This window comes from Hemicordylus capensis, chromosome 1, assembly GCF_027244095.1.
Source record: "Hemicordylus capensis ecotype Gifberg chromosome 1, rHemCap1.1.pri, whole genome shotgun sequence".
NCBI classification, from domain to species: domain Eukaryota; kingdom Metazoa; phylum Chordata; class Lepidosauria; order Squamata; family Cordylidae; genus Hemicordylus; species Hemicordylus capensis.
The window spans coordinates 426,655,988-426,671,739 of record NC_069657.1 but is presented as its reverse complement, the minus strand read 5'-3'; the positions used below and the strand labels follow the sequence as shown (position 1 = coordinate 426,671,739).

The 15,752-nt window shown below is 41.3% G+C and overlaps 1 protein-coding gene across 3 annotated transcripts in view; it reads left to right on the top strand.

Annotated features, from left to right (window-relative positions):
• LRPPRC (leucine rich pentatricopeptide repeat containing) overlaps positions 1-15,752 on the top strand; it is a 215,170-nt gene that overhangs the window by 193,725 nt on the left and 5,693 nt on the right. For all 3 annotated transcript variants that reach the window (XM_053311868.1, XM_053311876.1, XM_053311886.1), the window contains 4 exons: positions 2,898-3,037; positions 3,881-3,996; positions 9,717-9,791; positions 15,122-15,206. In XM_053311868.1, the coding sequence (XP_053167843.1) occupies positions 2,898-3,037; positions 3,881-3,996; positions 9,717-9,791; positions 15,122-15,206 (416 nt within the window). The remainder of the gene's footprint in view (positions 1-2,897; positions 3,038-3,880; positions 3,997-9,716; positions 9,792-15,121; positions 15,207-15,752) is intronic.

The window sequence follows — 15,752 nt, the reverse complement described above, 5'->3', positions numbered from 1 at the left end:
AGATTTGGTAGAGATCCATCGATATCCATAAGACTCTCCTGGACCACCCTTCTGCTGTAGTGCTATGCTATGTGTGTGTTGAGTGTGCAGGCTATTCTCCTTGGATGATAAACTCACCTGATTCTGGATTATCATCCTCCACAGCTGTCGTCCAAGAACTGAAGAACATGGTGCCCAGTCTGCCTTTAAATAGCACGCTGAAGGCGTATAGACGGGACTTGGTCGCCTCAACAAGCTGCGGTATGCTACCATGTGGGTCCTGCGCAAGCGCATTACCCATGCTTATGGATATTGACAGATCTCTACCAGATCAATAGTTACAGGTAAGCAACCTGTTTTTCTGCCACATAGAACAAAATGTCAGTAGAATTCTTTTGCCTAGCAAGTATACTGTTAGCATAGTTAACTACTTGTTCAGATTCCATTTTTATCAACAAGCTCAGCCATGTTCCTTTCTAGTTCCTGGGGAGAAAATCCTGCTGTCTTTGGAATTCAGGTACTTATTTGGATTGGCAATTATCCCAGAACTCCTCACAAAACTCTGAAGACTCATCTTTTTAACCAGGCCTTTTAACCTTTTAACTTTTAACATTTGTAATATTAAATACTGAAAATTGTTTTTGTTTTTAGGCTGCTTTTTGGCATTTTAATTGATTTTAATGTGTTGTGTTTTTGTATTGTTTTATTATTGTGAACCGCCCCGAGACTTTGGTTTGGGGCGGTATAGAAATGTATAAAATAATAATAATAATGATAGGGTTTAATACTGGCGGCGCAAGAACAGGCACTAAGAACAAATGCAATAAGAGCAAAAGTCGAAAAATCCACAACAGCAAGTGCCGCCTTTGTAAAGAAGCAGATGAAACCGTGGACCACCTAATCAGCTGTTGTAAAAAGATCGCACAGACTGACTACAAACAAAGGCATGACAAGGTAGCAGGGATGATACACTGGAACATCTGCAAAAAATACAAGCTACCTGTAGCCAAAAATTGGTGGGACCATAAAATGGAAAAAGTTGAAGAAAATGAAGATGTAAAAATATTATGGGACTTCCGACTACAAACAGACAAACATCTGCCACACAATACACCAGATATAACTGTAGTCGAGAAGAAAGAAAAACAAGTTAAAATAATCGACATAGCAATACCAAGGGATAGCAGAATAGAAGAAAAAGAAATAGAAAAAAATCACAAAATACAAAGATCTACAAATTGAAATTGAAAGGCTGTGGCAGAAAAAGACCAAAATAATCCCAGTGGTAATTGGCGCCCTGGGTGCAGTTCCAAAAGACCTTGAAGAGCACCTCAACACCATAGGGGCTACAGAAATCACCATCAGCCAATTACAAAAAGCAGCTTTACTGGGAACAGCCTATATTTTGCGACGATATCTATAATAACCAACAGTATTGATGATAAAATTCAGCCATCCCAGGTCCTTGGGAAGGACTCGATGTCTGGATAAAACAAACCAGTCAATAACACCTGTCTGACTGTGTAAACAAGAAATAATAATAATAATAATAATAATAATAATAATAATAATAATAATAATAATAAGCAACCAGGGCTGGAGACTGCAAGGTTACTGGAAGAAATGTCACTTAACCGAAAACAATATACGAAAAATGCCAACAAGGAAATAATGATCTGCTATTACAAGTCTAGTCCAACTAGAAGAGGTTATTTAAAAAGAATGTACGAAATTTGGAAAGAGAATAATAATAATAATAATAATAATAATAATAGAAGATATAACTGTAGTCGAGAAGAAAGAAAAACAAGTTAAAACAATCGACATAGCAATACCAGGGGATAGCAGAATAGAAGAAAAAGAAATAGAAAAAATCACAAAATACAAAGATCTACAAATTGAAATTGAAAGGCTGTGGCAGAAAAGCACCAAAATAATCCCAGTGGTAATTGGCGCCCTGGGTGCAGTTCCAAAAGACCTTGAAGAGCACCTCAACACCATAGGGGCCACAGAAATCACCATCAGCCAATTACAAAAAGCAGCTTTACTGGGAACAGCCTATATTTTGCGACGGTATCTATAATAACCAACAGTATTGATGATAAAATTCAGCCATCCCAGGTCCTTGGGAAGGACTCGATGTCTGGATAAAACAAACCAGTCAATAACACCTGTCTGACTGTGTAAACAAGAAATATTTTTTTAAAAAAACCTGCAACAGCTGTCAGTAGCTTAAGCTCGGGTATTTTTTACAAGATGCCTCAATGTAAAGTGTGTTGCAACTGGACTCCTGAGAGTTTTGTATGTACAACTTTTTTTTATCAAGGCACGAGACACTTTTTAAACATTTCTTACAACAGAAATACTTCTTTATATGTTGCTCTTTGCTGCATTGTGCTCCAAAGAGAAAGTGTGCAGACAAAGCTGTTAAACATATCACATCTAATATCGCTGTGTTTGCATCCAAAAAGACAGCTATGAAAAATTCAAGAAAATATTTAATTTAATATTATAAAAATACTCGTTGGTTTCTTCTGCATTAATTATTCAGATGTTATCCCTGGATGTTTTATTTTTGCCCTTCTATTACTTCAGAAGTAACTAACCACGAGTCATCTTTGTTCCGTTAAAAAGGCAACATTTTATGTCGAAGTTACTCAGCCATAGAGCAGGTCAGAGTTCGTTTCTGAAAGAAACAGAGTTAGTGCTGACTTTATCTATTCAGCCATGAATTTGTTTCACTTTGTGTTGTGACAATATCTGCATGAATGGAGTCATGGGTACTTTTAACATTGCTACTCTTTGTAATATTAATGCAGTAATAAAATAAAACATTCATGCACCTGCTTTATTGGTTTGAGAGTCTTAACATTAGGAACTAAACCAGCTTAACATTTTCTGTCTCCTTTCTCAACCAGTAATAACCTTGATGGCGCCATAGAATACCTTGAGCCCCTGTTCACCTCCGGAATGCTGCATTCTGACGCCCCCAGTTCAAGCATTGCCTTCATTTTTAGAAAGTTGATTGATGACAAACAGGAAGCAGCTTTGGAAAGATGTAAGTCATTATTGTAAATAAGTCCACATAAACTTTATATAGTCCATTAAAAACTTTTACTAGCCTTCCTGCCCACACATGTGTCTAGTCATTTGTGTGATCTTTTTTTTAAAAGTACCAAAACAGAAATTGCAAAAGGGTTTGGCGGGGAGTGTGTGTTTTGAGGTAGAAAAACCACCTCACAGATGTAGAAGAGTGTGTGTGTGTTTGTGGTTCCTTTGGGAACTCGGTGCAATTGCAATACACATTCAACTGCAAATGGGTCTTGGAAGGAATTTGGGGCTCAAAACAACTAACCATGACCTAAAGAGAACTTGCAGCTCAAAATTGGGGGTAATTTCACGAGGGACAGCTAGGTTCACTTACCAGTTGTTTTTCCTTCCTTTAAAAAAAAAAAAAAACCAGTGGTAAATAGTAAGCAAATGGCCTAATCCTTATGAAAATTTCACTCCCCCACAGTTAAGAAGTTGCTGAAAAGACATTTTAAAAGTTGCTAAAGAGACATAAGTTTGGGGCAGTATATAAATATGATAGATGTCTCTTCAGTTTGCCACTGGCAAATTTGGGGTGGGTACATTTCACCACACCCCCAGTTTTGACTTTTGTGGCTCTGATTTAAGTTTCTATTGTTATTGTTTGATGAAATTGTTCATTTTTTCTGAGCTGCTTTTTGAACCCATATTGGTCATAAATAAGTAGGATAATGTGTCTTAATTGTGCTTATTTTTACTTGTATAACATGATGCTTCTGTTTAAACCTTAACATCCTTTTTTAACAGCAAACAAAGCTATTTAGAAAAATTGTAAGCAGCTACATAGATATGTATCCTTTTGATTTTTCAGTGAGTGCCATGGCTGAACGGATGGCCAATCATTTTGGAATTTATAGGCCTGTCACAGACCTTTTCCTTCAGTATATAAATGCAGGAAGAGTGGATGATGCCAGACTTCTACTAGAGGTAATAATATGCAAGGAGAAAAGATAGCAATGTCCAGAGTCTGTCAAAAGTAAATTGAGAAATTATTAAATGTAGGGTGTGTTAAATGTGCCATGCACAGAATGTGCTGAAGCTAGTGCTCTTAAAGTTGCATGTGAATTGCTGTGGCATGACCTGAGTTGAAAATAGCAAATTATAGATGGGCACTTTTCTGGATACCAGACTTTTGATTTGGGTTTGTGTTTCGTGTCTTGGAGCGGGGTGGGATGCAGTGCTTTTGTGTTAGTCCTATGTGAAATGTCCCAAAACAGGAATGACGGTTTGTCAGGATAATCCATATCTAAGGTTTGTATTTCTGTCCAATATGTCTATGTTACCGCAATCTATTCATGTGATTTCTCTCTCACTCTGCTTTCTGTTTGGTTCTGGGTCACTAGCACATTAACTTACAAGTGCAGGTCTCCTTTGGTCTGTGATACCTCCCCCCCCCTTTTTTTCCCCTTTCTCTCTCTCTCCCTCTCTCTAAGTGGCAATCTTCAGGGAATGAGACAACGGTGTTCATGTCACTATAACCATGCTAAATGTAAAACTGAGAAATATGCAGAATGAACCATGGGTGATAAGAGCTGCCATTGGCACTGTACACAAACAGGCTCTGATGGGAGTCTTTCCCAGCAGGTGGCAGTCAAACAACCACAGTGATCCTCTAAGATTGCTGCTTTTGTATAGACTCCCCGTGTCAAACTGCAGCCTGTTACCAATTTCTGATAGTAAATACTGTTACATTCGCATACGTTCTTGCTTAGCTGCTAAATACTTACGGGTAAAAGGAAAGAAAACCCCTCTTGTTAGTCACCAGAAGGTTTTGTGACATGTGCAGGATTGGGGGCAGGGTTAGTGATGAGATTTGATCAGTGTCTGCTGCTTATATAATTACACAAACTATAGATGCAGTACTTGGGTTGTCGTCTTACAGTCTGTGAGAATGCAATATTTTAAAATGGGTACTGCAAATGTATTAATCACATGATAAGCCCTGGGTTTAGTAATAGTGCTGGATTATTATGAGGGACATTTGAAATCATTATTGTACTTTATTCTGTTAGGGTGAATTACCTGTGTTTGTGCCTTGGACATGGAAAATCACTGAATTGAAATGAAGTACAGGAGGACCTCGATATTCACGTGGGTTCCGTTCCACAGTACAACTGCGGATACGGAAACATGAATATTGAGTCATTGTGCTAATGGGGAATTTGGGGGTAGGTTCCCAGTCGGAGGGAAACATCAACAAAACATTTAATTTCATTGGGGGTGGGGGATGCAGGGGAAGCTGCCTACCATACTTAGCTGCTTCCCCTGAGTCGTGTTGTGTCCCGGAATGCCCCCCAATCGACCATAAATTACTGGGTTTTTTCTTTTTGAGGCTCCAAAACACAAAATTTTGAGGCTCCAAAACACACAATTGCGGCCGGAAATGACCTCCGTGTTCATTTCCAGCCACCCCTACCCACAGATACATGAGGTCAATATTTTCCCCTCCCCCGAACACATATGCCAAGGTTGGGTATCTATTACCTGACCGTGGATACGTGAACCCACTGATATTGAAGTTCAGCTGTATCTCTTTCACAATATTGCTTCGTTCCTTCCTCCAAAACTGGAGTATGCCATCCTTTTATTCCTGCCACCCTTGGGATGGTTAGGTGGGTTTGTCAAGGCCTGGGCAATATTGTGATAGCAGCAGGGGTGTAGTGGAAGGGAAATGCACAGGGATGGAGTGCCAGTACTTCTCGGCTTCTCTGGCTGTTGGAGTGAGCATGGCCATGGGAGCTGTCATGGAGAGCACCTGCACTTCTGAATTTGCAATTACATCACTGAATAGCAGCAAGGTAGGATGGGCAAATGCTAGCCAAACACAGTGCTACCTAGTGGCCCTTTTGTCAAATGCCAGATTACAAGATGCATGCCTGCCTGCCAACAGCCCTCTAAGTGGGTTAGGCTGGTAGCTGGTGACTGACTCAGTCACCCAGTGAGCGTCATGGCTGTGAACATAACTCGGGCCTCCCCAGGCCCAGACCAACACTGTGACCACTGCTCCACACCAGTTCTTAAATGGTGAGCCCTTTGGGGAAAGAGATAGATATTGATGAAATGCTGTAATCTATAGAGATAGATATCTCTGTAGTGATAGTGCAGGTGAGAAATATAGACCAGGATTCAAAGAACTTTGCAGCTGGTACTGTGTGCCCAAGAGGAGTTTATTCCTTGACCAGGAGCCCTGCTTGTCTCACGGCACCATCACTTTTAAAACTGAGGCGACTTTCAAAAAGCAGATTCTGGTATGACAAGAGGTCTCTGCAGCGTTTTTTGTTTTTGTTTTTTTACCTTCAGAAATCCTACTAGGCGTGCCCATGTTCTTGGATATGCCTAGTGTTTTTCCATGGTGGATCCCAAATGTAATAGGTTTTTTAAAAAATGCACATTTAGACTAGGACATTCTATAGATAGGACTTTGTTCTTAGAAATTCTGCTTCCCAAGTGGATCTATATCCTCCAGTCTCTGTTTAGAGCCTGACATTTAAACAGCTTTAGGTTGTTTTATTCCGTTTACAATGGAGTGTTTACTCGGCATACTTACGTAGAAGTAAATTTCACTGAGCTGAATGTTTTTTTATGATTGCAAGCTTGTTCTACTTCTGCTAGCCAGGGGAAGGGACAAGAAGCTGTGGAAGCAGCTCCACACTTTAGTTTTTGGAAGATTTTCTAGGGCATATGCTGAAGGTGTGTGATGTAGCCACATTGCTTATGCTCAGCAGGCCTAGTTCTCTCAGTGCCTGGAAGGGGGCCTGCCCAGGCATCCTGCGCATACTACCTTGAGTTCCACCATGGAAGAAAAGTGAGATGTTCATGTTATAAATAAATGGTTTTCAGCCACTGCCTCAGGCACAGACATGTTCCACATATAGCTTAAACTCTTTTTACAACATAAGACCTGAAAGGATACTTGAGGTGCTGCATTGTGTATTCAGTGCTCAGCTCTACACTTCTGCCATGCTTACACAGAATAATGTCTGTCATTTATTTATTGAATTTATGTGCCGTCTGATATAAAATATCTCTAGGTGGTTTACATAAAACAATTCAAATCATTAAAACAAACAGAAGCAATTAAAATAGTGTAGAAATAATTTAACTAAAAATCTGAAGAAGCAAGTGTGTCTTTTAAGAGCTTTCTTGAAGGTAGCCAGAGATGGGGAAGCTCTTATTCTGGCAGGGAGCATCTTCCAATGTTCCAGGGCAACCATGGAGCAGGCCCGGTTCCGAGTTACCACCAAATGAGCCAGTGGTAACTGTAACCGAATCTCTCTTGATTATCTCAGCAGACAGCGGGATTCATGGCAGAGGCACTTTCTTAAATACCATGGACCCAAGACATCAAGGGCTTTATAGGTAATAACCAGCACTTTGTATTTTGCCCAAAAATATATCGGTAGCCAATGAAGATCTTTTAAAATAGGAGTAATATGGCTTCTTCAGGTTGCCCTGGAAACCAGTCTGGCTGCCACATTCTGCACTAATTGCAGTTTCCGGACTATGTACAAAGGCATTCCAACACAGAGCACATTGCAGTAGTCAAGCCTGGAGGCTACCAACATATGGACTGCAACATAAGCATTCTTTTAAGAGTGCAACAAATGCACTCTTTTAAGGTCATTTATTTTGGAAAAATGGACATTGTTGTCATATCAATCAAAGCTGATAAAAAGGACTGCCTTAACCTGAGACACCAAGGAGAGGTTTGTCAGAGGCGTAACTAGGGAAAACGGCGCCCGGGGCAAGCACTGAAATGGCGCCCCCCCCATGCCCCCCGCCCCCCAACATATTACATTATACTTAGGTTTTTCCTCACAAGCGCCCGCCGCCGCCAAGCCAGGCCACTGACTGGCTGCCAGGCACCAGCAAAGCAATGGGGGGGGACGGGCGGCGCGGAAGGGACCGCTCGTGGGGGAGGGGGCGCCAATGCGCTCCCTTGACTGCTGCAGCGCTGCTGCACTGAGCAGGAAACATTTGTATTAACAATTTTTAAAAAAAAAATTTAAAAAAAATTGTCATGGCGGCGCCCCCCATGTGACCAGAAAAGATGGCGCCCGGGGCACGTGCCCCCCCTGCCCCCCCTATAGTTACGCCTCTGAGGTTTGTATCCAGGAGCACTCTCAAATTATGTACCTGTTCCTTCTGGGGAAGTATAGTCCCACCCCAGCACAGGACGTTCTAAACCATCGCTCGAGTTCCGACCCCGCACAATAAGTACCTCTGTCTTACTTGGATTCAGCCCATTGTCACTTCCAGACAGGCCTTTAGGGAGGTTATGCCATTTCCCGGTGAGGCTGACATGGAGAAGTAGACTTGAATGTCATCAGCATACTATAGTTTACATGTTTGTGCTTTACCAAAAGGCTTTTGAGCCATTCTTTTGTGACTTTGTATAATAATTTAGTGCATGCTAGCCTTGAAGGGGAAGATACTTCCTCATTTCTCCATGTATATTGGAACCATTCCTTTGAAAACATGGAATTAAACAATGAGAAAGACTTTTTGCAAGCCTACTGCATATTTTGTCAGAGGCTGCATCATAGAACAGTTGTTTGCCTTGAGTTGTGGCACCTGTTAGGCAGGATACAAATTTAATAATGAATGAATGATGTACAGGGATTTCAACTTGGTTTCCTTTCACCGTTCAGTGGGGAAATGATGCTTGCAGTGATCAGCTTCATTTGGATCTCCAAGAACTTGACAAGACAGCATTATATACATTGTGTCTTCTTAATGGGTTGATGAATTCGTTTTTATTCACAGATGTCTCTGGTTTCTGCTTATAAAGTAATTCATTGTGTGTCTATGTGCTTACATACTTGGCAAAGTGGAGTTTGCTTATACAGTGAGATTTTAGCATCGGCAGAATGTCTTAATCTTTTAAAAACAATTAGTGTGCATTTTTCAAATTTTTGAAGATGACACTTCTTAGCATAAACTAAAATAGCTTGATTGGAGGGGGGTGGTTATACTTTCCAAGATGGGATAGACACTTGATTTATTGGGTCTGTCACATAAACTTTTTTCAAGTTTAACTTTTGTCTCTTGAGCACTGGCTGTCTGTTGCAGAGAAAGCCTTTTATAAAATAGAGAGATTGAAATCAGTCCTTTTGTATGCATAAGTGTAGGTAATTATACTTTAAAGAGAACTTGCTTTGTACATTTTAATTTTTATAAAGAAACGAGCAGTTATCTCCCTGACACCTTATTAAATGTATAATTAACCTTATGATCCCTAGCTCACTTGTGAATGCTTGGCAGAATAATTGGAGGGGAATAGTGGGGTTTTTCCCCCTCTCTTTCTTTCTTTTACAGTCCTAAATCTCTTTTCCGTGGGATGTTAAAGCATTTGTTCATTTTGTTCCCCCCTTTTGAGCAAAGCTAATACTTTATTGTGCCATGGACAGCATTTGCTAGAAAGGGGGGTGGGTTGGCTTAGCTTCCCATTTGTTTGCCTTTCTACAGGTTTTTAATAAGTGGTCGACTATTAAAGCCTTTGGTGGTAATAATATATTACTGGTTATTGTGAACCTTTCTAATTGGAAGTTTTCACCTTAGCTAGTTTTATTTATCAAGAGCCTACAGTTGCTTTTGCTCATTTAATTCTCTCTCTCTCCCCCCCCACCCCCTTTTTCTTTTGAAAGAGATTCAGTGCGATAGGTGAACAAAAGAAATCTCTGCTGGCTTTCCTTGCAAACACAGCCAAGCAGCCAGGACAGGTATATAAACTCTTCTCTCTCTTTTTTTGGTATGAATGTAATTCATATATTCTTTCCAGCATCTTTGCTTAATTGTACCTGATAGCAGCATTCGCACTATTTAAAATTCAGGTGTTAACATATTGCACTTTCTCAATCCGAGAAGAACAGAAAGAGGAAAATATTCTGATGGAATCAGTAAAGCCTGTAAACTTGGGGAAGGGGTTTTGTGTGGGGAGGACATGGAATATATTGTTAAGTGGTGCGCCTCCATATCATGGCTGATCTATACTTGGTACAATACATTCAACAGTGTGTAGCATTTTGCAGAAAACTTCAATTTCCAATTCGGTTACTGTTTTGACTTAATAATTTTAAATTTATTTGTTTAATGCATTTCAGTGAACTAAAACTTAACTTTGAAAAGCAAAAATATGGGTATACTCTCTTTGGGAAGTGTATTATGAGATCATATATTAGCTGCAGAAATACATCCAAATATAATTAGAAAATACTTGAAAAGTTCAAATTGGCCTGTGCCAGATTATATGGCAGTCACACTAAATAAGGGGGACAAAAATGTAGTTTTTAGCCTGCCAATCTACTCAGGAGATTTGTAAGTTGGTCTCCTTTAATTGCACTAAGAAGCACTTTAGAAGAACTCTATTTTTCATGTACTTAGTATGTTCTAGGCCACAACTGGCAGGTAAGACCAGCATCTTCCATAATGCAATGTAAGTTGTGGCCTGCTTTTTAAAGGTTTTGTTTTGAGAGAATTACTCTTCTCTGATGTCGAAAGGTCACAACATAGTTCTTCAGAAGTGTAATGGAAGCTTTAGAAATTGCACTATTTTATTTTATTTAAAGTTTTAAGGGTTGCACCTATATTTTGTTTGCCTTCATTTTGGTGCCCAGTAGAAACGCTACCATAACATTTACATTTATTTACATATGTATAAACCAATTGCTGCTGAAACACAGCATGCAAAGTGGTGTACAGGATGATCTTAAAGCCATGACGAATAATAGACCGCACCACAGTCATCAATTTAAAAAAAGCTAATGAAACTAGATAAAAGAAGTAAAAGTGTGGTGATTAAAAGCATCCAGTTACCCCAGTGTTTCCCAACCAGTGTACCATGACACACTGGTGCGCTACGAGACGCTGGTTGGTATGCCGCAGCTGACTTGCTGAGTCAGCTCCAGAAGCAAGGAGTTTAAACTTCTTGCTTTTAAAGCTGATTTGCCCCTCCCTTTCAGCCTTTAAAAACCTTATTGAAGACATTCCGCCAGGCGTTTGCCCTTTAATATTTAATTTTATTATTATTATTATTATTATTATTATTTTTTTTTTTTTTTTTTTTTTTTAAACCCTTGGATGCTGTTCTTGTTTGTATACCACCCTGAGTCTGTGGATTGGGCGGTATATTAAATCTTGGAAGGAAGGAAAGCACCAGGGAGAACATGTCCTCCTCAGCCCTTAAGATAGCAGACTTAAGCCTGCCACTTTTGGAGCTGGCTCACGTCTTCAATGGACCAGAACTGACAAATCCTTCCAGGTGCATTATGGAATGAACCAGCTCCAAGAGGGGCATGAAGTACAGCTACGAATAAGAATAAAAATTATGTATGAATAAAGAGGCAGCAGGAAGCTTAAATAAAACTAGCTTAACTCACACAGTGCATCTGTGCGCTAGTAGTTGATTACTTCTCTTACCCCCGCCACAGCCCCCTCACCTCAGAGTTCTCTCCATCCTCACTTAAGCTGCACTCTTGCTCCTCCCCCTCGATCTTGTTGCTTCCATCCCCCCCCCATCCCTCTTGGTTGCTTCTCCATCCCTTTGCACTATCCCCCTCATCCCTCTTGGTCATGACTGCAGCGTTGTCAGCACTAATTGACCAAGCCGCAGCCCCCTAACCCCAGAGATCTCCCCATCCTCACCCGAGCCCTGCTCCTCTCTGCAGGAGTAGCAGCAGCAGTTTACTAGGCCCTTCCTCACTGCCGCCACCATGGCTGCTTGTACCCCTCAGGATGCTGACAGGCTGAGGCCCGTCCCTCACCTGCCTGCATTCCTCCGCCAATGGCCTCTGTAGCTCCATACAGAGGCAGCGGTTGACCAGGCCCTTCCTTGCTGCCACTATGGCCACTCAGGCCCCTGATAGGCCCAGGCCCATCCCTTGCCTTGCCTTCCTTTTCTCTCTCTCCTCCGCTCACTCTTCCCCTGTCTTTCTTCCCTTCCTTCCTTTCTCTCTCTCTCTCTCTCTCTCTTCCTTCCTGAGTTAACAGATCTTGTTCCTCTTGTTTCCTCATCTAATTTGCACAGTGGCAGCCTCCTTCTCCTGAAGGCTCTTTTCTCTCACACAACCCCTCTCTTTCCAGACCCCGTCCACTATCCATATATTTTCATTCTTCTCTCCTCAACAATCTTCCCACCAGTAACAGCTGCATTCCAACTGACATTAACCATCACAGGCTCTTCTTCCCTATGGAATTCCCACTGCCCAATCACCATGGTGCTCCTACTCTGTTATCTCTGATTGGTAAAACGCTGTGTGGGCGGGATTTGCCACAGACCTTTTAATATAATATTCTAGCTGACCCAGGCACAGAGCATCTGTGCCTCTAGTTCTCACTTCCTCCCCTTAATTTCAGGGCTCAGCCATTCTCCTCCCATCCCTTCAGCCAGTCTCCCTCTCTGCAGGCATTTCTCATCCTCCTGGCAGCCCCTTTTTTGCTGTTTGCTTGGCCACTCACAGTGATGGCGGTGCCACTGCCTCCTTGACCCCCCCCCCGCCTCCAGCTCTCATCCTACTCGCAAGGAGCCCGGCGCCCTGTTTGTTGGCTGCTCAGCTGCTCGGAGTAGTGCTGCCGCCTTCTCAACTTCCCCTTGCCTACCTTCCCCCCACCAGCTCTTGTCCTCACAAGGAGGCCATTGGCCCCATTTTTGCCATATCCTCGACAGCTCACAGTGGTGCCTACTCTTCTTCGATCTCCCTCCCTCCCTCCTCGCCAGCTCTCATAACTCTCCAAAGCAGCTTACAATGGTGCCACCGCTGCGGCATCCTCCTCCGTCTCCCTCCTTCCTCACAGCTCTCAAAACTCCCGGCTGCTTCTCACAAACTCTCGTGAGAGCTGCCGCACACAGGATTAGCCACGGTTACGCATTAGATAATTAGATAGATAGATTGCATTGCAAAGGTATGTGTGTTGGGATCGTGTGTGTGTGTGTGTAAGTAAGTGTGTGCTGGGATGAAAAACATTAGAAAACACTGAGTTTGCCCAACAGAGAAGAAATCCTTTTTGAAGAGCCAGGGTTTCTTTCCTTGTCATTGAAAGGCCAAGAGTGTAAGCACCATATGAGCAACCCTACGTAAAGCCTTCCATAGCTTGGATGCCATCACAGAGGATCCAAATCCCATCCCTCCAAACAGGAAGGGACATAAAGCAGGCCTCCCCCAACCTTGCAGATCTAAGGGAATGGGGAGGTATATATAGGTGAAGAGTAGACACTCCCGGCTTGTCCAAGCAACTGTGGCAGCTAAAGTCTTGGCATTTACTTTTTAAATGAAGACTGACAGTTTAAATGAAAACTGACAAGAATATGCAGTCACAAAACTACATGGAGAATAGTTGAATAGCTTGCCACTGGCCAAATGATAGTTATCATTTGTAGGCCAAATATGATAACGTATGACAAGTTTCCATTAACTTAATGTGAGGCAGTCCATCCCCCACAACTTTCATCCCACTCCCCAAGATGCTATCAGTTGTTCCGTAAAATTGGTCATGGTGGCTGCTTCCCTCCAGTCCTAGACACCATGTTCTTTTGTGAGAAAAACCTGGATGGCCAGTTAAAAATATCAGTGACACGTACCGCAGTCCTATTGTGGCCCAAGGGAACCTGTTACATAGGAAGCTGCCATATACTGAGTCAGACCATTGGTCTATCTAGCTCAGTATTGTTTTCACAGACTGGCAGCAGCTTCTCCAAGGTTGCATGCAGGATTCTCTCTCAACCCTATCTTGGAGAAGACAGGGGCGGGGGGACTTGAAACCTTCTGCTCTTCCCAGAGTGGCTCCATCCCCTAAGAAGGGGAACATTTTACAGTGCTCACACATGTAGTCTCCCATTCATATGCAACCAGGGCAGACCCGGCTTAGCTAAAGGGACAAGTCATGCTTGCTACCACAAGACCAGCTCTCCTCTCCTGTTGAAGAAGGTGTTAAAAGAGGGGAAAGGGAATAACATGATTTAAATCCCTGAATGGAAGAGTTCTCTTAAACATGCATTTTTGTTATTTATAAGACCTGCATTTCAGAAGACAATGTGTGAAATATTTATTTGGTAAATAGTATTCTGCTTAAGTGCTGGTAATTGCCCCTTTTCAAGAAGCAGATGAATCTTTTACAAAATTGCCCTTAAAAAATGTTTTCATAGCAACTTTATAAGCATGGTATCCACTAAGAAGTTTTTGTGCGCAAGCTCCATTAATTGCATGGCAACTGTGCAAACTACCTAAGTTTCTATTGTACTGTGTTGCAAGAGTCTACATCTTGCTAATTAAGTATATTTAGAAATTTAAATGTAATATTCATGGCCTCTTGATTATTTTTAAAACTTGCTTAGCCATTAGAATAGAATAGAATCTTTATTACAGTCATCGACCAGATTAATACTTAGCCATAATGTAGCCATAATACTTAGCCATAATGTAGAGGAGCATTCATATAGCATCTTTAGTTGTAATTTTTTTAAAAAAGTGATTCATTCTAAGCCGTTGCCTTCATTGATGCTCAAGACAGCATCCCCTGAATCTAGTCTCCCCTGAATTTAAAAGTAGTTTTTAAGGTTAGAGCAATGAATTTGTTGCAGGACTTCAGTCATGATGGTGAAGTAGTAGTAGTAATTCAGGGTACCAACAGCAAAAATACAATCTGCTAACTAGGCAAAGAGGCATCTTTTTAAGAGGTGGTTCTCTTACATATAGTAGAGCAACTAACCTTATTCAGCTGAGCATAGCATCTCTCCAGTGGCCTTGCTGGCACCTCCTGTGTGTGCTGTTTTAGACTGTGAGCCCTTCTGGGACAGGGAACCATCTTCTATATTCTTTTGCTATGGGCTTTTTGTTGAAAAGTGGTGTATAAATGTCATCATCATCATCATCATCATCATCAATTTGCCTTCTTTATGATTCTCTGCTTAAAGAACACTTGCACTAAATGTTATATGCACACCCTCTCCTGACCATGGCCAAAATGTGTTGTGTTTCTTTGTCCCCATTTCCTTACGAGCAGTTGTTCCTTTCTTTAATATAACAAAAATTTGTTTCTATACATTCCTTGTTTCTAGGTTCATAAAATCAAGGCATTGTTAGATTTGGTTCCTGACTTTGTAGACAAGAACATTATCTACTCTTACCTCATGAAATGCCATGGTAAGTTATTATGTATTTATATTGTTGAACATAATGGACACATGTAGAGAAGGTTATGGATGTGTTTAAAATGGTGTAAGATGCACTTCTGTGAAATCTGGGACTTCCAGCCCTTGACAAGTTCTGTAAACAAAATTGGTGAAATTTGCCTAATAGCTGCTACTAATTCCAAGTGATCAGAGAAAACAATATTTTAACAAATGGGAAGCAAGAGGCATAGTATAGGGAAAGAGCCCGAGCTTTGTGTGTATAAAGTTCATTCCTAGATATCTCCAGAGAAAGAATCTCAAGTGGCAGGAAAAGGATTGGGGAAGGCCTTAGAGAACTTCTGTAAGTGAGAGTAGATGATGACTGGGTTCATACATCACAGGGAATCTTAATTGGCTTGGTATCCGGGTTTGTTTTAATTGCAGTTAACCACAGTTTGGCAAATTCATACATAACTTAATATTAGTTTGTTCTTCAAGTGAAAGCAGAAGCTGTTGCAGTCCTCCGTCTTACGAAGTGTGATGGAAGGAGTGCTTGCCTCTTCCAGGCTTACTCTCT